Raw genomic sequence first — 20,916 nt, 5'->3', positions numbered from 1 at the left:
AATAGTCTCTAAATTTTAAAGCTATCTCAACGAATTTTAAAGCGATCTCTTAAACGAATTAATGAACGAAAATACAAAATACATACTCCATAAATATGTTGTTGATGTGTAGCCAATGATGTAACAAATGTGTAGTTGCCATGTACAAAATTTACATTTTAGATGTCCATTTTTATTTAAACATTTTGTTTTCATCAATCTTGTAGGAAATTTATTAATCAATCGGATATAATGATGTGTTCAGAGGTGAGTGTCCTAGCTAGCTACTTATATTCAGCCGAATATTAAAATCGAGGAGTATGACTTCCGATCATGGAGAGCGAACGATAAGCCTATTGTGGACCGATGGATATTAAAATACACTCCATGCAGTTCAATTTTAAAGTTCAGAGGAAAGATTATTAGATAGCATGCTAATATAACAAGAATTTACAATCGGTAATATTTTCCGCCATTTACCTCAAGTCGTTGAAATGTTTAAATAGAGGGGGGTTAAGTGGTGTAAGTTCAATTTCCTATCGATATACGAGACGTTAGATCGTTGTTGAGGTACCAAAATTTAAGCAAAAACAATCAAAGCAATAGCCGTAGCAGGAAAACAAATCAAGTATTTAAAACATGCCAGCCAAGAAGAACAATTTATTCATTATTCGGATAAAATTATGTGGGCAGGGCTGAGAGTTCTATCTAGCTAGTAATAATCGACGGAATATCAAACACAAGGAATATGTACAATAGAACTTGAATTCGTCAGTATATTTACGGTATATTTTTAAAATGAGACGGTATATGCTGGTATATTTCTGATGGGCAGACCGTATATTTGATCAACAAATCCGCCGTGACACGGCTCTAGTCCACCTCTTTCTTCTTTCGCCAATCGCCAACCGAAACGTACGTAAAAATTCTCGTGTGCAAGATTCAGAACATATACAGTAAAATAGGTGAAAATGTGAAAAATATTGCTAGCCAAGACTGTGTTAGGCTTCAACAAACAGCTAAATAGATAGATCAGAGAAAAATCTATTTGGATGTTTGAGATTGCACGAGATTGAAAACTAACCTTACATTTGCTTTGCAGACGGTTGAATTGTTGGAATCATGGTAAACGGCCGCATACCATCGGTCTTCTCGAAGACCTATGTGACTCCCCGTCGCCCCTATGAGAAGGCGCGTCTGGATCAGGAGTTGAAGATCATTGGCGAATATGGTCTTCGCAACAAGCGTGAGGTGTGGCGCGTCAAGTACGCTCTGGCCAAGATCCGTAAGGCTGCCCGTGAGCTGCTGACCCTCGATGAGAAGGACGAGAAGCGTCTTTTCCAGGGTAAGTAGAGCAGATGGAATATTTCGCCTGTGGTGTGTCATGATGAGCTGTATTAAATAATATAATTTCTGACACTTCTTGTCTGAACAAATCATTGACGTTAACAAATACACACTGAAAATGCTCCAAGACACGCGTTTAGAATGAAATTTTAGAATTCGTATTAAATGTATTACTCTTTCCACAGGCAATGCCCTTCTGCGTCGTCTGGTGCGCATTGGTGTCTTGGACGAATCTCGCATGAAGCTCGATTACGTGCTCGGCCTGAAGATTGAAGATTTCTTGGAGCGTCGTCTGCAGACCCAGGTCTTCAAGCTTGGATTGGCCAAGTCCATCCATCATGCCCGTGTGCTGATCCGCCAGCGTCACATTCGGTAAATATCGCTTGGACAGCGACGTCAAACGTCGCTAGGCAATAAATCACAAGAAAAATGTGTTGTTCAGTAAGACCACTTGGGAGTCGAACAGGCAAATGCCTGCACCGGCTCTCAACGTCTTTTGATTGTGTAGATGACTTTGCTCACTCCAATCTTAATGCAAACCCCGCATTGCGTAAGTTGCACTGAACGCCATGCCAAAACCTCGCAGCCACCACGTGCTGGACTTGTGAGCAGCCATAACTAATCGAATTATCTTCTGCTTTCCCCATCTAGTGTGCGCAAGCAAGTTGTCAACATCCCATCGTTCGTTGTGCGCCTGGACTCCCAGAAGCACATCGACTTCTCTCTGAAGTCGCCCTTCGGTGGCGGCCGTCCTGGTCGCGTCAAGCGCAAGAACCTGAAGAAGAACCTGGGTGGTGGTGCTGCTGCTCCCGAAGAGGATGAGGACTAAGCTATGGTAGCCTGCCAATTCGACTATATGGCGCAAAATTTTATAGTTTAAACTTTGTTTTACACAATAAATGTAAAATGGCCAAAAGTTGACGTGGTTTTAATAAGATGAAATGGGGAGACTCTTGGTTTAAATCTATTTTATGTTTTAGCCTTTTGGCGCTGCTGACGTCCGCCGTTTTATGAGAGGGCATGCACTTGATTGTTCTTGGGGCAAGACAAAATTCATATTTTCAATAAAGCGCGCCCCACTTTAAATTGATGTGCTTGTCCCCCAGTTGAATTTCCAGTGCTGCTAAAAACATATCGATGCCTCAGCTGTCAGAAGTAACATATCAATAACTTGATTTTACCCGTAACAACGCAACACAAATAATATTCAACAATAGTTTAAATTGTTGAAAATTCCGAAAAGTACTCGATGCATAATCAATTAATATAACGAAAAGGTGGCGTGCATTTTAAACAATATAGACATCGATAGTACCATTCGTGCTCCGATAGTACTATCGGTGTTCTGGCTGTCTCTGCCGTCCGGCTGTGTTTTGATTCGCAGTTTTGCGGCACTTGCTTGTTATTTTTTAGAAACGGAAATTGGCAGAGATTGTCCTTATAAAATGCCGAAAACCGGCGAAAAGGTAAAAGTAAGCGTGAAGGATCGTGTTCAGGAGGACCACTGCGACTTGAGTCTCTCGGAGCTGAGCGAAATACCGGTCAAAGAAATTGTGAGTATTAGTTAAATTACTGGGCTAATTAACACACCAGCGGATGTGTGGCTGGGCTGTGTGGTGTCTCCATCTGCATTATCCACCGTCCCCCTTCTGCTCGTTGACTTTTCTATCGTCTGGCAAAAGTCTAGTCACAGTCTATCTCGCTTGTGCACCCAGAGAGAGAGAGAGAGCGAGAAGAGCTCCCTACTACCATTGTTGGTTTTGTTGTTGCTCTGGCTGCCTACCGGCTGGCTTGCAATTAACGCTGACGATGGCTGCGGCTCTACCCCTCTTCTCAGGCAGCGCAGAGGAAGTGATGTGTGTGTGTGAGTGGTTGGTGGGTTGCTCTAATGTGTTAGTGTGAGTGTGTGTGAAAATGCAGCTAAAACTGCTTGAGGGGGTTGATTTTTGGTCTTACCACCCCTCTCCGTGCGGTCGCGTTGCCAAAAAAATTAAAAAGAAGGGAAATGAGATTTTAAAGTATGTCGTTTTTGGGGGTTTCTTTTCGGTGATGTGACCCTGCTTCCTTTCCCTGAATGCAACTCCTTTTTCAGTACGCCTTTGTCCTTTGCAGGCTTCGTTCAAGCGAGTCACCGTTTTGGATGTGTCCAGCAACCGCTTGACTAACCTGGGAGTAAGTCCTACCACTTAAGAAAGTCAGTTCATTTAATGGATATTTTTCCCCTGCAGCGCCACTTCCCCATACTCACTCAGCTGGTAAGGCTCGATCTAAGCAAGAACCAAATACGCTATCTGCCCGAAGATTTCGGATTGCTGGTGAATTTGCGTCATCTGGACCTCTACAACAACTGCCTGGAGCACTTGCCAATGAGCTTTTCCCAACTTCGTCGACTGCGATATTTGGACCTGAAGACCAATCCGTTAATACCCGCCTGGGTGAAGATTGTGGGTCCGTGCTCCACGATGAAGGAGTGCCAAGAGGCGGCCAAGAACTGTGTAAGTGGGAAAGTGCCACTCCACTCGAGTGGGTTGAGTGGCCTCTTGTGTGCAACTTTGCTCGCATTTTGCAGGTCAGCGTCTGCGCCAACTTGAAGCCCGAAATCGAACGCGACCGTCTGGCCCAGGTCTCCCAAGAGCGTGAACAGAGTGCTGACAAAATGTCTGCAGGAGGGGATGGGTCCACCAGTTCCCTGGCCAATGGCGCCGGAGCAGGGGCCAAGAAGTCGACCAAACCAAATAACAAGAAAGCAAAGTTGAAGAAATTGGCCGAAGCCGCGGAGAAAGACCTAACATTCAAACCAGTAAATGCTGTGGGAGCAGGGAATGGGGCAAAATCTGCCAGTCAGAAGATCAATCAAAAGAAGAAATCGACCAACAGCACCTCCTGGCTAAATATGCTCCAAAAGGTTGCCCTGTCCACACTGGTTACCTTCACGGTGCTCGTTGTTATCAATATACTGCTCATCTACATGCTTATGTTCAAGAATCCGGAGATATCTGAAAAACTGGTGGAGTATATACCGCACCAGTATCGGGACTGGATAGTGACCAAGACGGATCTCTTTCGTTTACGCGTCACCGACTGGATCTCCGAGTTCCGCACCCCACCGGAGGAGCACTGACGGTTCATTTATTTGAAGCCATAGAGCGCTGGGGCTTCAAATAAAACGAATCTCTGATAAATACAAAAATTCGGATGCAAGCGCTGGAGAAATCGGAAATGTGTAGACCACCTGAACGAGTTATACGACTGCGACTTTTATATACCCCAATGTATTGTGTATACTGCCATATACCCCCGTACTTTGCTAGACATTAAGCATTTACGTCCATGGACAAGGAATTTTTAGCACAGCCCTCACATCACACACAAGCACTGAAACTCAACTAATATACCATCAAACTACAGTCAATCAATCAACCAAACTGAACTGGACTCAAGTCAACTCAAGTCACAGATAAAACCTAATAATAACTCTTAAACTCAAACTCAATAGTAACTGAAAAGCAGTTCCAAACTGTGGACACACATAGAAACTACAGACACAGTCAGACCAGAGACCCTCATATCTATATAGCTACCCATACAGCTCTGCCACAGATCACGGATCAGATCAGCAAACACATACCATACATAAATACAACGATATTCTGTAAGAATTTCCCGTGCAATCCTCAGCTTGTCTGAATTCAGCTCAAATTGTATTATTACATATTCCACTCTAACTGATCGATTGCCTTAAATCGAATCTCAAACGTGTAACAACTTTTGTCTATTCCTGTAAATTGAAACAAATTCATGCGGTTTCATATAATTTATGCAAAATCAAATTAATTGTAATCTAAAAACAAAAACTAGTGCTGATTTTTTGAATAAAGTTTTACATTTTAACAATAAACTTGGTTTGGTTTATCTCTGTAAAGCACTAATAATGTAGAACACTAATAAACTTTTGAGGATGATGCAATGCATTTCTACAAGGAGAAGCTCATGAAAGTTAGATTTCAATTTCATCAGCCAAAGATGGGTCAGTAACACCAGGCCGTTTTTCCCCTTCATGAGAGTTTTTTATAAGATATGCCCATCCTTTGTCTTCTCATCCTTTGCACCACGTTCCTTCCCCTCCCCTCTCATTGCCCGAATGTTTCGCTCTATGTACATATATTACCGGTCTCTTTATCGTGGTTGCTTGCTCTCTTTTAATTTTGGCCCGCTCTCAGTTCAGCGCACATAGCCAGATCAGCGTACAAAAAAAGCTAGAAACAGCCAAAAAATTTGAAATGTACAAAGTAGAAAATTATAAATTATATAATATATAATATAGAGATCGGGCTTCTTTTCTTACTTTTAATCAGATAATGGACCAATTCTACAGCTTGGCTCCAGTCAGATTATTTTGCTCTTTACCAGCCCGTTGAAAACGCTTATACATATGTGTATGGAATCAGTAATGGGATTGGTGTTTATTACATTTGATTATGAATTATATTCTTCAAATGTTTGATTAGAACCGGAATCAAAATAGTTTTTATTCCCGCCAGCCGCAAGATTACATTTCAAATGTTCCAAAATTTCAAAAGCGCCAGAACCGGCCGTAAAATGGTTAAACTGACACCACTGTGCCTGTGCTGCTACATATGTATACAACCAGCGCAATAGTGAGGCTCAGTTGCTCTTCGGTCGTTCGCGCGTTTTGTCCCGTTTGGCATTATTTTATTTGAGTGGCGAATTTTTAAATATGTATATTTATTAAAAAAAACCCATTTTCGTGCGAGCCGGTAGACCCTATAAAAGTGTTAACCTCTCGCCTTCATCTTAGTACAGTACACACGGAGAAAAAGAAAACCCAAAGTAAGCAAAAATGAAGGCAGCATGTGTATTCTATACATAAGTAAATAAGAAAAAAAAAACAGAACGAATCGAAGCACATGGCAGAAAATGGGGTTTGTCTCAAAATAGCAGCGGCAGAGTGCAATGGCAATAGAAAAGTCACACACATGTTATGTATTCGTATTCAAAAGAATTTAGAAACGAAAAACCGCTGCAATCCATTAAAAATTTAAAAAAATAGGAAAAAAATGGTGTAAAACAAACAAAGCATAATTATAGGTAAGGGCTTCAGCAGTGGCCCAATGTCAATTATAATTACAAACCCACGGACAGAACCAAAAAGGAGACCAGAAAACTGAAAGAATCGTTTTAATGGGACACGCGTGCAGTCTTAGCGTCGACGTCAATTTGCCAACGTTGCACCTGTTCCGTTATTTGCTTTACGTTTTTTTTTGAAATTTTCGTTTGTCTGCCCCTGTCACTCCTCCTTCACTTTTGGGACTTAAAAAACCTTTTCCTTAGAAATCATGAATGGAATATGTATAATCATTATCGTAATTGCGCGCGCTTTCTACTTTACTTAAAGTTGTGTGTGCTTTTGCTGTTGTTGCTGTCGTTGCTGTTGCTGTTGTAGTGTACGATAGTTCAATGGCTGGGAATAGGTTTTCCCCATTTGACTTGCTGATGTTCCACGTTTCTTCTACATAGCAATACGTAATTTAATAGTAATTGAGCATTTAATCCAAGGGAAAGTTCACGCGATGTGTGTGGAATGGATAGGCAAGCAGGCTGACTACTGACTATGATGGTAAAAAGCAGGGCCAGATCTATCTAAATGCGTCAGTGCACACCCACGTCCACCCACACTCCCTGCCGTTAGAGCTGCTGACTCATCCAAGGACAAAACGAAATGCATAATCAACCTCGAAAATAGCTGTAAAACAAAAACAAAAAAGGTTAGAGTGCGAAACCTCCTCAAACAGAGTAGAGGTGTGTCTCTGACTGTGTCTGTGTGTGCGTGTGCGTGTGGTCCTTATCTCGCTTGTAATGCGCGAATTTGTATACCCGATACTCAAAATGAGTATTGGGGTATATTAGATTTGGGGTGAAAATGGATGTGTGTAACGTCCAGAAGGAATCGTTTCCGACCCCATAAAGTATATACATACATATATTCTTGATCAGCATCAATAGCCGAGTCGATTGAGGCCTGTCTGTCTGTCCCTATTAGCGCCTAGTGCTCAAAGACTATACGAGGTAGAGCAACGATGTTTTGGATCCAGACTTCTGTGATATGTCACTGCTACAAGAATATTTCAAAACTTTAATTTATAAGATACGAGAAAACCAAAAACGCAGAATCGTAGAGAATGACCATATCTTTTAGACTGCAAAATCTGAGTTGGATCGTATCATTATTAGCCAGCATCAAGAAAACAATTTCATTTTTTCTCGCCCTGTCTCTCTGTGTCTCCGGCGTCTGCCGGAGGAGAGCCATACTGACTAAGTATCGGGTATAAATGTCGAGTTGCGGTCTCCTCAGCAACCCACAACGTTCCCTCTCGTTTTAGTCTATTATTGATTTTAGTATTGCTGTTGTTGTTGCGGGTAATTAACAAAACAGAAATTTACAAGCTTCAAAGCAAAAGACGCAGTAAAACTGTGACGTCAGACTGGAGTCCAACCAAAAGAGAGAGAGAGAAGAGAGTGCGTAGGCAGAATGAATGGCAAGACTGCAACTGTTGCTTGCGTGGGAGCAACGTCTTGACAGTTTGACGCATTAATGCAGGCAGAAGCGAGACGGAGATATGAATTGCCTTTCTAGGAACACTTCTTCCCTCACTATGCCATTTGGTTGAAAGAACTAGCCTTCCAAGCATAGCAAAGAATGATGTAAGGGCATTTATCCATCGGTGCACGTCTATCATACAGTTTGACAACACCATTCGTTGTTTACCGCTATTCTTGTATGTCTGTCTGTCGGTCTGTGTCTTCCTTTCGCTCGTGTCTGCAATTTGCGCAATTTGTTCCATACACCCACATACAAAAACTACACTTGACCGCCTTCTCAACGGTAAATATCGTGGGTCGTAACACACACCTTAAAGAAGGTTGAAAAATAACCGGAAATCGATCGAACCCATTCAACATACGGTTCAAAAAGTACAGTTGATAAAGTTCTTTCTCCTGCACCGTAATAATACTGCCCAATAATATGCGAAATCAATACTATATGTTAATGAGCATTATCTAAAACGATAAACTCAACTTTGCATATATGTATGTACATACAGACATTTGTATGTATGCATGTAAATACATGTACATACGTGTATTTACAGACTGTTATCAGAACTAGAAGTTATGCAAGGACCACACGCCAACACTCGAAATAGCTGCAACTCGTTCGCTACCTTTTCAGATAACTACGGGGCTTTTATTTACAGGGTCTTCCTAGAGGCCCCGTGAATTGTCTCCCTATCTTAGACTCGTAATAATGATAGTTTGTGTTTCAAGTAGTACACTATTTGGACAGCAGTTTTTGTTTGAAACATTTTCTCTAATGACGTCAAAGTTGACAAAGTTTGGGTGATCTTTGATCTTTGAGCTGCCATACAGTAGAAAGCAGCTGCTTAAATATTTTTTAGAGCTTCCCAAAGGCATCATGAAAGACTGGCTGACAACTTTCAGTCATCCATAGATAAACTATAAAAAAAGTATCGTCTTTTGATAAGAGAAATTGCTTTTAAAGAAACATGTGCCTTATCAACTTCCAAGAACCAACTACAAGTATCACTACCTGGGAAAATTACTCTAGCAAAAACCACAAACTGAACTTCAAGTAAATATCGAAGGGCTGAAACGGTATAGCGAAATAAACAAGAACTGAACGACGGGAAATACAATACTTTTGTTTGTTGGTCAGCCGATAAGCGAAGAAGCTCCAATACCATACCTTATGATTGCCTAATGCATTCCGAATATAATCGTAGAAAAGAGGGGGATCACATTTTTGCTGATGAAATATTGGATATGCTTTGCACTATGCCGCCGACTGTTCTCTGTTGATTCCAGCCGATTTCCCAGTAACGGTATCTGTATCTAAGAGCCAAAAACACTTTGCGGTAATTTCAGATAGAAATAAAACCGAAACACGTGGTTCGTTTACCGTCTGCGAGGGGCTCGACCGGGTGGTTTTCCCAGAGAGGACTATTACCACAGCGAGAGAGAGCAGACTATTTATGCCTTCTATTTATGCTACATGTTTCTGGCATGCATCTGCGATTTTTTTTTATGCCTGTCGGCATTTTCTCAAACATTCTCACGCTACAAAAATACATTGCCTTCGTTCTTGCACAATTCTTCTCTCATTCGGACGAAATCTTAATCCCTAATAATATTACCTTTGTTTTTCGACATATGTACATACATATTTCACATTGCTAAAATGTCGATTTCAAGGTTTTAAACCGAATTCTAGTGATCTGTCACGTCTCAACGAGATAGGTGTTAATTTTTTGAGTGATCTCCGGCAGTACAGTTCTAGAATAGATCCACAAAGAGAGAAAGAGAGAGAGAGAGAGACAAATAGTGAGAAGAAACGTAGATATCTTAATGATGTTAATGAGAGCTTTATTTAAACGAGAAACAATACATTGTATTTAGTTTATCAGGGGAAAACTAAGTAGAGACAATAACAACCAAAGAAAGATCGAAAAGGAAATCATTCTAGCTTTCATTTCTTGATTTTTATTTACAATGAATACGAATAGTAAAAGTAGACACGCACCGTAGCGAAGTGATGCAATCGGTATTTTTTGGCAATTTTCGTGCGCGTTATTTGATAACGATGTTAGATAATAAATAATATTTATGAGTCAGTAATATAAAATGTGAATCGTCTTCAATGTCACATTTTATTGCAAGTCAATGTAAATTGATGTTTCAGGGAATGCAGCTTCCCAGACAGACTTACATATCTGAGTGCAGGCGACCCCTGGAAGAGAGAGAGAGAGAGGTCAGGGCAGTTCATTCAACCTTGTGGCGAAATATGCTGAAGTGTGGCGAAGTATGCGAGAATGGAACGTAACATGACCAAAACAACTGGCTAAAAACTGTATACGAAGCGTCTGTAGAAAGGGGAAACGAAATATGGCAACACACACAAGAGCAAGCCACAAATATATGCACATAAATACATATGTAACATATATCATTTATCAGACCCGACTAGACACCGACACCGACTTCAGCGTCGTAATTAAACCCCTGAGCCGCTGGTTCTTCTTCGGTTCGGTTCTGTTTTATTCTGTTCTATACTGGAATTCTTGACAGCAATTTGATGACAAGGCCAGACCACTTCGAAGAGAAGTCGATTTTGGGGCCAGGGCAAAGTACAGACGACACTCCTACTCACAAAAATCGATGGACTGTTTGTGTGCGAAATCTTGCACATGTGACCGGGATTTGACGGATTAATAATAGATCTATTCTATACTCGGGGGCCCACGACAAAAACCTGAAACAATTAACGGAAATGTGTCGTTGACGAAAGAACCCATATTGCTTGGTCTATAAATAAAGAATCATTAGAGCAGCAGATTGACACAGAAGAAACGAGAAAAGAATGGCCTTTCCATTTTTATACAATTTTATTTGCATAAATTGATTCAAACTGCTGCAAATTGAAATTGAGCGGCACAAAACAATTAAACGGGGGGCGGGATCGGGAATCGAGATTGGGGAATGGAATTGTAAGTAATTTAACGACACGAATCGCAGTCAATCAAATCGAATAAAGTGACAATGTCTGGCTCGGAATTCTATTAGTTTAAGGCTCGGCGGCAACATCTTGCCTCAATTAAAATTCATTATTAAATCAATCAACAAATTCCGTTCTGTTCTCCCTTTTGATTGCAGTCTCTGTTGTACACTGAGGAAAACGTCACTTGAAAAGCAGACAAAATATACACAAAATGGTGAACATTGTGGTAAGTAGTTTCTGTCTTTTTCCATTCATTAATGGCCTTTATTCATTCATTCGTTTGAATTGTTTCTTTGTGCTTCCTCAGGATGGCGGCGCCAAGCATGCGCCCCAGGAAATGGAGCAGTTCCTGCCGGGCGAAGGAGGAAAAACGTGAGTATTTCGTTTGCTAAAAATAAGCAATGTATTAAGCGATGGATGGCATGGCTCATGTGGTTCATTTCATGTGTTTGCCAATTAAATAAAATTCGTGCTAATTGGTTCATAATGCCGCCAAAGGCAATTCACTGAAAACGGCTGGCGTGCTCCGACTTTGGTGGAGCCCCCGGTTTTTGAAGCTACTGTGGCACTTCAGACGCCAGATTGATTACAATTAGTACTATCTGGCAGACTGGGAAGTAAACGCCTAAAGTGGGGCCTTAGATCATGGACATAGTATTAACGTTGGTGTTACACATTTGATAACGAGCTTAGACCATAACTAACTGTATAATCAAACAGTCTGTTGCTTTTTTAATAGGCAACAACTCACGTAAGAGCCTCGACCGTAGCCCTAACGAGTACTAAAGTCAATCTAATGGAAATTCCAACGTTAGTACGCAAATAGAGAAATAAATCACCTTACATCAATGCATATGAGTGATTCCTCCTCTATCAATACGAAAGTTCAAAGGGGCTCTAAAAATATAGTTATACCATACATATACATTTATCGCATGTATTATCTGTAGCTGGTAGATGTTTATTCTCCTTGGGAATATATGTATGCTAATTGTTTGTAATCTGGCTACCAGATCCAAATGATAATTACACGAAAGTAAACAAAGAGGGAGATCTACTTTTATTTGGCTCGTTTTGATCGTTTAGATACCCTTCACAAGTCCAGAAAGATGCCCTTCAGGATGATCTTTGATCTTGGATGACGCTGTGGAATATATAATTTCGTATGTTTGATAACGCCTGACTTTAGCTCTTGAACTGATTGGAATTTTTTTTCAATAATAAATATATTTAGAATATACAAAAAAAAATAGAATGGAAAAAATTGTGCCGTCATTCAAATTACTGACATCCGGCACTTAAATATATGATTACGATTACTATAGAAATATATACATACATAAACACATAAAGGCAAGCTGTCATGGAAATTGTTTATAAATGTAATACTATCTTTAACTATTAAATCACGCTGACCATTCCATTCCCGAGTCTGTCTGTTCATAGGGCCATGAACTTGAATTTTTTCTATGATCATACACATACTAAAGTCTATTCATGCGTTCTTGGGCTAAGGAATGTGTAACTTGCTAGACAATGAGTGATACAAATTAAGCATACAAAAGAATGGAATGAAAACTAGCGTCCTAGTAGGTAGCGTCCTCATTTACGCGTCCATTTCTGGCTATTTTATTATGATATTTGGTTAAATTAATCAAGGAGATTCTTTAAGATCAGTAAAAAGGCAGAATTTGGCCAAAAAGAACATTCAAATATTTGGTGTACTGCGGTGGCGACATCTGACGGCACTTGCATTCCAATTCTACACCCAAAATACATGACATGTATTTAACAGTTACTTGCGACACCTAGCGGTAAGCAAATCATTAAGAACGTTAGGAAGCGATTGGGAGGGATGGGTTATGTTGTGGGTCCTAGTGGGAGTCCCATCCACAAGTGATGATCTCCTACTCATTCTGTGTAGAAGAAACACCTAATTTCTTATGAAACACTAAGAGGAGTATAGCAGCTAACGAATACGTCGATGTTCGCGTTTGCTGCATCACGCTTTCGTTGGCAGTTTTCTTTATGGCTGATGCAACCGAAACGGCAAAGCGAGTCAGGCATAGGAATGGAATGGAATGAGATCCATAGATTCATGTGATCAATTGGCTCGAACAGGCCAATCAGAAGTGGCCTGCCCAAATTCGGCCCGACAACAACACTAGCAGTTGTTGTACCCCTTCTTTGGCCCCCGACATTAAGTTACAAGAGTAGTATTATGAGCCGTTGCAATTGCAGATGCAGCAATTCCATTACAAGAGAATTTCACTGTCAGCATACATATAAGAAAACGCGACACTTTCGAGGCGAGCTTCAGTTGCGAATGACAATAGCCAAGCGAGCCACGAGTATCAGAAACAAGCATCAGCAGCAGGAGCATGAGAATGGGCGATCAAGAACCCACGAGTGTGGAGCTGAGGTTCCCCTTGAGTTAATGTTAAAAGTGCAAAAAGATAAACCCTGTTGTTCTCTTTTAATTACAGATACCATATACAACCACGCAAGGCGGACAACGAGCAGGCCCTGGGCAACAATGAGTTCGATCCGTTTGCACACCGCGACAATGAGCATCCCACGAGCGATAATGAAACGCTCACGCATTTGCTTAAGGCCTCCCTGGGCACTGGCATCCTGGGCATGCCCATAGCCTTCATGTACTCTGGCATTATCATGGGCATCTTTGCCACCATCTTCACCGCCTTTGTGTGCACGCACTGCAGTTATGTGCTGGTAAGTGGATGCCACCGATTGGCCATTAATTTACTCATTAATTTAGCGAAACATAGATCTAATTAATGGGCAATCTTTTAGGTGAAATGCGGCCACAAACTGTACTACAAGACACGTCGCACCAAGATGACATTTGCCGAAATTGCCGAGTCTGCATTCCAGAAGGGCCCCAAGTGGAGCCGGGGCTTTGCCCCCGTGGCCAAGTTCTCGATATTGTTTGGCCTGTTCCTCACGTACTTCGGCACCTGTTCGGTGTACACCGTGATTGTGGCTAAGAATTTCGAACAGTTGATCGAGCACTGGACGGGAACGGAAGTGTCTTCGCGTCTGCTCATCTGCTCCCTGTTGGTGCCACTGATCCTGATTGCCTGGGTGCCGAATCTCAAGTACCTGGCCCCCGTCTCGATGGTGGCCAATGTGTTCATGGGCCTGGGACTGGGCATTACCTTCTACTATCTGACGCAGGATCTGCCCCCGTTGGAGTCGCGTAATTATTTGGTGCTGGGCACCTTGCCGTCCTTCTTCTCCATCACCATCTTTGCGATGGAGGCCATCGGAGTGGTGATGCCGCTGGAAAACAACATGAAGACGCCACAGAACTTCCTCGGCCTCTGCGGAGTGCTCAGCCAGGGCATGTCCGGCGTGACACTCATCTACATGCTTTTGGGTTTCCTTGGCTATCTGCGGTACGGCGAGGACACGCAGCAGAGCATCACCTTGAATCTGCCCGTCCACGAGTGGCCCGCCCAGGCGGTGAAGGTCCTGATTGCCTTGGCCGTTTACTGCACATTCGGACTGCAGTTCTATGTGTGCCTAGAGATCGTCTGGGATGGCATCAAGGAGAAGTGCACCAAGCGTCCCATGCTGGTCAACTATGTGCTGCGCACTGTCCTGGTGACGGCTGCCGTTGTCCTGGCCATTTCTGTGCCCACAATCGCACCCTTCATGGGTCTTATCGGAGCCTTCTGCTTCTCCATTCTGGGTCTGATATTCCCCGTAAGTTTACACACTGAAATTATTTGAAAGATCACTTAATCAAACTCTGTTAATTCGTCCTTTTAAGGTGCTCATTGAGCTGGTCCTCCATTGGGACACTGGATTCGGTAAATACAACTGGATTCTGTGGAAGAACATTGTCATCTGCATCTGCGGCATTGGCGCACTTGTCTTTGGCTCCCTTGCCGCTATCCGAGATATTGTTGAAGTCTACACCGCAGTGGCACCTCAATAAGTCGCTCCACCCTTTCCCCCCCGGCCAAAGGAGGTAGAGGATTTGAGGAGGACTAGGATGCCCCGTGCTATAATACCAATAGGGTATAGGAATACTTAGGGAGAGCCGAAGCAGCGGGAGTGACTCCGATTCCTAGAAATCATCTAACTATTGTTAGATGTAAAAGAAACCTGCGCCCACGTTTTGTACATTTTTCGTCTGTTGCTGTTTGTGTCTGTCTGTTGATTATTTTGGGACCCGTGGAAGCGTATCTACAATACACTAAATAAGTGCCTAACTACTACAAACACACACAGCACCAACTATGCCGTTTTAGCACGTTTAGAACGCTTGCACCCATGCACCCACACGTAATGTAAGGTAGTTGATAGGTCTGAAGGCAAGGAAATGCCATTTAGCATGCATTTAGTACAGATCAGAGCAGACCGGAGAGCAGGTTGAAATGATTTCAAGTGATCTCTTAGTGTTCCAAACGCTTCGGAAACAACTGAGAAACTGCAAATGTACTAAATGCACTTGATGCGCAGGCAAACATTTTCGAATTGTTTTACGTACAGTTTAGTACAGAGCTAAAAAACGAAGACAAACCAAAAAAGACTTACTTGCAATCTCTTCAATTACTTCCGTACCTCCTTGCCAACGCCTCACTCCCTCTTCCTCTCCCTCTCTCTCTCTCTGTTCTAAAAAAAGAGTATTACGAAAGCAAGAAACCAAAATTTGAATTCATCTTTCATGCCACCAATTTTTTTTTTTCCTTTTTTCACTCTGCTTTTTTTGTATTTTGTTGTAGCAAAAAAAAAATGTGTTGCCTACATGAATTTTTAGCATGTTTTAGCTCGTAAGAAGCGTAAGAAAATACGTTAGTTAGTGTAAAGATGCTTTTGCAAATCGGCTAGTAATATTGTATGGCGGATCGGCTGCTACATTACTCAGAGAATACCTATTTTGATAAAAAGGAAAGCCTAAAGCCTAAAGCCTGAAGCCTACAGCCGGGCGCATAACAGAGTACATGCATACATAATACATAAATAATATTCAATTGCCCCGATATTCACTGTACCATGTATAAACAAACAATATTTTATTGTTGTTGTTGCATACAGTTATTTTTCTTCGTATTTTAATTGTAGCTTTAAAAACCAATTATGATAGCGAGAAACGAAACCTATCGAAACCTATTGAGTAAAAATAAAAGTTGAACCATTTTTTTATAAAAGTCGGATTATGTCGCATTTAAATTCCTTTGAAGGCAACGAAGCAGATCAGATCAGATCCGATCCGATCCAATTTATTTGTTAAACGTAGGCTTCTGTCAATTGTTTATACATACTATGTACGATATGTACCATATGTACGAGGAGTTCTAATTATATATCTGCCTATAAAATAAAAAGTATTTAGAATTGAGACTTGTCCATATTACAAAATTCGGAACAACAAACAAATTGATATGAATTTTTACTTTTTGAAAAGTGTTACAATGATAAAAAAAATTGAATATACAACGTAAATATATACCTACCCATAAATTACAATATGAGAATGTAAATTAAAAGAACACCTCGGCTTTTACTGTACTTCCACGTTCAATATTCGCACGCCCTTGAAGCTTTCCAGTCCTTATCGCAGAGCAAGCCTGCCCTGCGGGTTCAGCGCGTGGCTCTTGCGCGTATCGCTTTGGAGTATCCGTTCATACAATGGCCGAAAAACATGCTCGATCAACTTCAATTGCCAATGGTTGAAAAGTCATTTGTTAATTGGTATTGAGTGGACAATACAATACAGTACTCGTAGAGGGGCGCAACGAATTTGATTTGTGTTTGCTGGCCCACAAATTGAATTGCAATGGAATTGGAATTGGAATTGCTATTGCTGTTGCTTCGAATGCCTAATCCCACACACCATGTCTGAAGGCAAGCTGGGTTCAAGCATAGGCAGAGACAGAGGAAGAGAAAGAGCGGGCATTACAGGCAATTGAACTGAACTGGCCTGGTCTGGTCTGGCCGTTTGGGCCAATTAGGTAACCTCCGATGCTCCATTCGGCCATTGGGCCGCTCTTCAGAGACCATCACAGACACAGAAACAGACACAGGCAGAGCACTCTGTCAAAGATCGTGGTCGTGGTCGTTGTCGTGGTATTGGCTTGTCATCTTTTGTGACAAGATGCAAAATGGAAAGGCATGCCAACGTGGGAATACGGGGTACGTTACTGTCTGCGGCCAGAGAGGGGTCCCACCGCATCCTTGACATCGCATTGGACCATTTGTGATGGGTTCGATGAGAGTTGAGAGCGAGCCCCTCCAGGAAACTCGACTCGGAGCCAATTAGTGGCAGCCAAAAACTACAATAGTTGGCGAGTCTATAACGCCTTGTCGAGACAAATTATTCGTTGGGGAAAGGGATGGGGAAGGGGAAGGAGATGGAGATGGGGGAGCCTGGAGTTGTTTGCCGCTTTCAAGGCTGGCGATGATTTAAAATAATTAATCTATGCCCTGGTCTGCTCTGCTCTGCACTAGGTCTGGTCTACTCAATGGATGGGACGATGATGATGATGTTGTTGCATCTTGATTGAGCCAAGGTCTGACTGTTTTGACTGATTTTTACACGACTGCAGAAGTTGGTTTACTTTTGATTTTCTTTTGTTGCTGTGGTTTTCATTTCGGTTTCTTGTAATTTGTAATGTAAAACCGTTTGCTGCGCGCGATTGTGCAATCTTTTGGCATTTGAAATTACACCTTTTCTGATAGGCTTATTTGTGCCTGGCATTACAAGCCTATTCCCTGGTCTAGTGGCAGTTCTTATCGGTTACCCCTATCGCACCGGCGACACGCTGGTTACTTTCTCCAACTTTCGCATAAAGCATTTATTATGGGTCTACTTTTGACACGCTCGGGCGCGCTCTTCTCATAGGAATTGTCAAATTTTATTGAATTCATATGCAAGGTGAATATCTAATTGATTGCAAAAAAGAAGCGTGGGAATGTTTCCGGGTTCGGTTCCTTATTAAATTCAGTGGATATATCTGAAAGGCCTGGCTCCTAGCCTAACCCTACCCTATGCAACATTCACCGAGTCCTCATTTACTTTCACAGCACCTTCAAGGCCCCGCTGCCAATAAACCTTTCTGAACACCCGAAAAGAAAACACCGAAAGCCCCATTGAGACCAATTCAAGATCAAAGTGGCAGTGCAAAAGCAGGGAGAAACAAAAATTACACAAATATTTACAATAATAACTAAAGAAACGATCAATACGAATATGAAACGAGCGTTTAAGAAAAGTGTTGACTTGACTTGAGGGCGCCCCAATCAGCAGAGCAGCTTTCAAAAAGGCACCTAAAAACAAAAGGCTCAACAGGCAAGCAGCCAACCAGCCAACCAGCCAACCATCCAACCATCCACCAATCCAACAAGCAATCACTTTCAAAAACAAGAAAAAGGTTGACTTCGATCTTCGGAACAATGAAAAATTGCCGTGTCCAAGGGAGCAGTGTAATTACGTATAACAAAGATGTTTGAGTTGAGCAAAGTTTCAACAACTAACCGTAAAACAGAAACACTCTCAAGTCAAGTAGCACGTCCATCCGCAGGGGGGATGGGTTGCACGTCCGTGGGGACTCAGGTGGGGGTTGGGATAGAAACGTAGGTCAGGCTCGCCAACAAGATTAATTGAGGTAATTTTGGCCAAATGATTTGGCTGGCACTTCCAGTTAAAAACCGCAAATAAAACTAATCCAACTACCAAATGTGTATCCGAGACTAAAGTAAAAGCAATGGCAAATCATTCACAGATTGCCCAGAGAGTTTACAATGTCTTTTGGGATGATGCCCAGAAATGAGACGATGATCATAATGATGATCGTGCTAGACGTTGGCAGCAGACGTCGCCACCATAGCCGCCGCTGCTGCTGCTGCTACTGCTGCTGCGGCAGAGCAGAGGGCACAGATATAGTTATGGGTATGGGTATGGGTATGGGTATGGGTATGGGCACCCGCCTGATGGAGATCGTCGTTTTGTGCATTTGCATTCATTATGTTTGGCACCGTCGACGCGTCCACAACGCCACCGCACAGCGCAAATCGCTCACTGCTCTGCTCATCGGCGATCGCGGATTGGAGATCGGAGTTCGAAGATCGCTATTCGGATCTAGGCACACTGCTTGGCACGGCACACACTTCTTGGAGTGCTTCAACAGCCGCAACCGCAACCTGATCGGTGGTTCGCTGTCGATCGTTCTTTCTGCTCGTCATTTTCATTTTCATTTGTTTTTTTGTGTTTTGTTTTGTTGTTGTTGTGTTGTGTTGTGCAATTTCTTGTCGAAAAATGCTTCCAATCTGGATTTGTGTACCGAGCTCTTAACGTTTGTCTTCTGTCTGCGCATCGCATCGCGTGAGTGCCTCTTTTTGCTGTCGATCAACTTGACCTTTCTGCACACCGAGATCGTAGCTAGAAAATAGCTGAAATTCTTTTCAAATTGTGCCTGCCACCGAATCGGAATTCGATTTCAAATTCAGAAAAATGCCATCGCCATATGTGATCTCCTTGATCACGCTCCTCTATCTATGCTTGAGTCCGGCCACCATTGCCCAAGACTCGCAGTTTGCGGAACGCAATCATAAGGTGTGTAAACGGAAACCCCCCTGTTGTGGCCCGACCATAAATAATTCTGTCGTAAAACCCATTTCAAGAAACGTCAAATCTATCGCGAGCAAGTTCTGCCACATGCGGGTGGCAAGGTGCCCGAAACCGCCTTCGAAACGGATCGCCTCTTTCTGAATCGGCTTCAGAAGGAGGGCATAGCGGTGCCCGACGGCATTGTGCCCGAGCAGCGCAGTCCGCAGGTAAATCAGTCAGCAGAAGATCCCTTCCCGGAAGGTTCCATCCATCCATCCGTTCTAAATCGGTTTTTCTCTGTTCCGCCCCAAGGTCTATCAATACTACAACAAACCCACGCGTACCGTCTTTCACATCGCCCTCAGCTCCGATGGAAGGTACACGCCCCGTGAAGGTCGCTATCACTACCGCAATGTGCCCACCGTGGAGACCACCTATCTGTATCCCCAGGCAGTGGGTCGCCAGCACGTGCTGGTGCCCCCAAAGCACGCTCTGCCCGTCTACAGGCAGCTCCAGCTGCACAATCCATTGCTCAATCAAGTGAGATTGCAGCCCAAGAAAAGTGAGTCAAGATTTGGGTGGTTTCTCCTCTCCTTCACGGCTCATGGCTCTTCCCCTTCCGATGGCTTTTAGTGCCCAATTTTCTTGACCTGGCCCCCACCGTGGGCAAGAGCCACTCATCGTCAGCAGCCGGATCGGCCAAGGCGCAGTCTTATCAGAATGTGAATCTCCTGCATGGTCACAGTCCGGTGCTGCCCCCCTTCAAGAAGACCGTCCGTGGAAGCAAGACCTACGTGGACAGCTATGGTACAACTCATGTGAGTAGCGGGGCTCCTCTTGGGGGGACGACTTATAATCGCCAGTTAAATGATGTAATCCTCTTCCTCTGGTTGCCTCTCTTTTAGCTCTTCAGCGAGTTTGACGATCTGTTGAACAAATTGGACTTGCATCAGACGGCGCACAAGATTTATTAGGATTTTAAGACCCTCCTAACTCTAGTAGAATTTGCCCACTCCATTCATAAAGTGCAACATTCCCATTATCTAACTGCATATCATTTCAAAACATTGGCCATATACGACTACACATATAATGGCACACTTCGCACCGACCGATTAATGCTTTCCCATTCCCATTCCCAATTATTACAAGCACCTATCCCACCCTATCCAGCCCCTCCCCCCAATACCATTATGCTTAGTGTATTATAGTGTGTAAGCCCAAGCAAAAAACGAAATGGAAATGGAAATTCATCGTTTTTCGCTAGTTAAGCGTAAACAATTTTTGTTGTCTTGCAAAATAAAGTTAGCCCCCCATATTGTTCCCAGTCATCAGTCATATTTACTACTCGTCTCGCACAAGTATACATGTGTATCATCATCAGTGCGCCACTGTGGTGGCTCCTACCTTACTTTTT

General features: G+C 42.7%; 4 protein-coding genes and 1 long non-coding RNA gene across 8 annotated transcripts; 4 read left to right on the top strand and 1 right to left on the bottom strand.

Annotated features, from left to right (window-relative positions):
• The first annotated feature begins 789 nt into the window (after positions 1-789).
• On the top strand, positions 790-2,242 carry RpS9 (ribosomal protein S9). Of its 2 annotated transcripts, none has more exons than XM_015188235.2 (4): positions 790-894; positions 1,082-1,324; positions 1,512-1,698; positions 1,978-2,242. In XM_015188235.2, the coding sequence occupies exons 2-4, from the start codon at positions 1,102-1,104 to the stop codon at positions 2,153-2,155; spliced, it is 588 nt and encodes a 195-aa protein (XP_015043721.1). In that variant the 5' UTR covers positions 790-894; positions 1,082-1,101; the 3' UTR covers positions 2,156-2,242. The 2 variants fall into 2 exon arrangements, with proteins under 2 accessions (XP_015043721.1, XP_001352621.1); XM_001352585.4 differs by having other exon boundaries at positions 888-944.
• A 237-nt stretch (positions 2,243-2,479) lies between these two features.
• Positions 2,480-4,742, top strand: LOC4812509 (leucine-rich repeat-containing protein 59). The gene is made up of 5 exons (XM_001352584.4): positions 2,480-2,603; positions 2,740-2,879; positions 3,439-3,498; positions 3,555-3,821; positions 3,896-4,742. The coding sequence occupies exons 2-5, from the start codon at positions 2,772-2,774 to the stop codon at positions 4,445-4,447; spliced, it is 987 nt and encodes a 328-aa protein (XP_001352620.3). The 5' UTR covers positions 2,480-2,603; positions 2,740-2,771; the 3' UTR covers positions 4,448-4,742.
• Positions 4,743-5,042: 300 nt separating this feature from the next.
• On the bottom strand, positions 5,043-9,408 carry LOC26533710 (uncharacterized). 2 transcript variants are annotated; one of them, XR_001453287.2, is made up of 3 exons: positions 9,326-9,408; positions 9,113-9,258; positions 5,043-5,582 (listed from the first exon to the last, which is right to left on the bottom strand). It is a non-coding gene; the product is annotated as an uncharacterized lncRNA (long non-coding RNA). The 2 variants fall into 2 exon arrangements; XR_004470613.1 differs by lacking the exons at positions 9,113-9,258; positions 9,326-9,408 and adding an exon at positions 5,672-5,867.
• path (solute carrier family 36 member pathetic) lies at positions 5,998-16,292 on the top strand. Of its 2 annotated transcripts, XM_001352583.3 has the most exons (6): positions 5,998-6,177; positions 11,077-11,147; positions 11,229-11,293; positions 13,408-13,654; positions 13,736-14,650; positions 14,718-16,292. In XM_001352583.3, exons 2-6 carry the CDS (start codon positions 11,133-11,135, stop codon positions 14,883-14,885), a joined length of 1,410 nt encoding a protein of 469 aa, XP_001352619.1. In that variant the 5' UTR covers positions 5,998-6,177; positions 11,077-11,132; the 3' UTR covers positions 14,886-16,292. The 2 variants fall into 2 exon arrangements, with proteins under 2 accessions (XP_001352619.1, XP_015043720.1); XM_015188234.2 differs by lacking the exons at positions 5,998-6,177; positions 11,077-11,147; positions 11,229-11,293 and adding an exon at positions 13,227-13,343.
• Positions 16,293-18,907: 2,615 nt separating this feature from the next.
• LOC4812309 (uncharacterized) lies at positions 18,908-20,910 on the top strand. Its single transcript, XM_001352582.4, has 5 exons — positions 18,908-19,505; positions 19,574-19,726; positions 19,812-20,061; positions 20,133-20,317; positions 20,405-20,910. The coding sequence occupies exons 1-5, from the start codon at positions 19,404-19,406 to the stop codon at positions 20,471-20,473; spliced, it is 759 nt and encodes a 252-aa protein (XP_001352618.2). The 5' UTR covers positions 18,908-19,403; the 3' UTR covers positions 20,474-20,910.
• Positions 20,911-20,916: the final 6 nt, after the last annotated feature.

This window comes from Drosophila pseudoobscura, chromosome X (assembly GCF_009870125.1).
Source record: "Drosophila pseudoobscura strain MV-25-SWS-2005 chromosome X, UCI_Dpse_MV25, whole genome shotgun sequence".
Taxonomy (NCBI): Eukaryota; Metazoa; Arthropoda; class Insecta; order Diptera; family Drosophilidae; genus Drosophila; species Drosophila pseudoobscura.
This window is presented reverse-complemented; position numbering and strand designations above follow the sequence as displayed.

Excerpts from the sequence above, each read along its gene's own strand:
- path (XM_001352583.3), top strand. Across the intron at positions 11,294-13,407 it reads CCGGGCGAAGGAGGAAAAAC|ATACCATATACAACCACGCA; the intron begins GTGAGTATTTCG and ends TTTTAATTACAG. Across the intron at positions 13,655-13,735 it reads CGCACTGCAGTTATGTGCTG|GTGAAATGCGGCCACAAACT; the intron begins GTAAGTGGATGC and ends GCAATCTTTTAG.
- RpS9 (XM_015188235.2), top strand. The coding sequence starts at position 1,102 with ATGGTAAACGGCCGCATACCATCGGTCTTCTCGAAGACCTATGTGACT. Across the intron at positions 1,325-1,511 it reads CGAGAAGCGTCTTTTCCAGG|GCAATGCCCTTCTGCGTCGT; the intron begins GTAAGTAGAGCA and ends CTCTTTCCACAG. Across the intron at positions 1,699-1,977 it reads ATCCGCCAGCGTCACATTCG|TGTGCGCAAGCAAGTTGTCA; the intron begins GTAAATATCGCT and ends TTCCCCATCTAG.
- LOC4812309 (XM_001352582.4), top strand. The coding sequence starts at position 19,404 with ATGCCATCGCCATATGTGATCTCCTTGATCACGCTCCTCTATCTATGC. Across the intron at positions 19,506-19,573 it reads TTGCGGAACGCAATCATAAG|AAACGTCAAATCTATCGCGA; the intron begins GTGTGTAAACGG and ends ACCCATTTCAAG. Across the intron at positions 20,062-20,132 it reads GAGATTGCAGCCCAAGAAAA|TGCCCAATTTTCTTGACCTG; the intron begins GTGAGTCAAGAT and ends GATGGCTTTTAG.
- LOC4812509 (XM_001352584.4), top strand. The coding sequence starts at position 2,772 with ATGCCGAAAACCGGCGAAAAGGTAAAAGTAAGCGTGAAGGATCGTGTT. Across the intron at positions 3,499-3,554 it reads ACCGCTTGACTAACCTGGGA|CGCCACTTCCCCATACTCAC; the intron begins GTAAGTCCTACC and ends TTTCCCCTGCAG. Across the intron at positions 3,822-3,895 it reads AAGAGGCGGCCAAGAACTGT|GTCAGCGTCTGCGCCAACTT; the intron begins GTAAGTGGGAAA and ends CGCATTTTGCAG.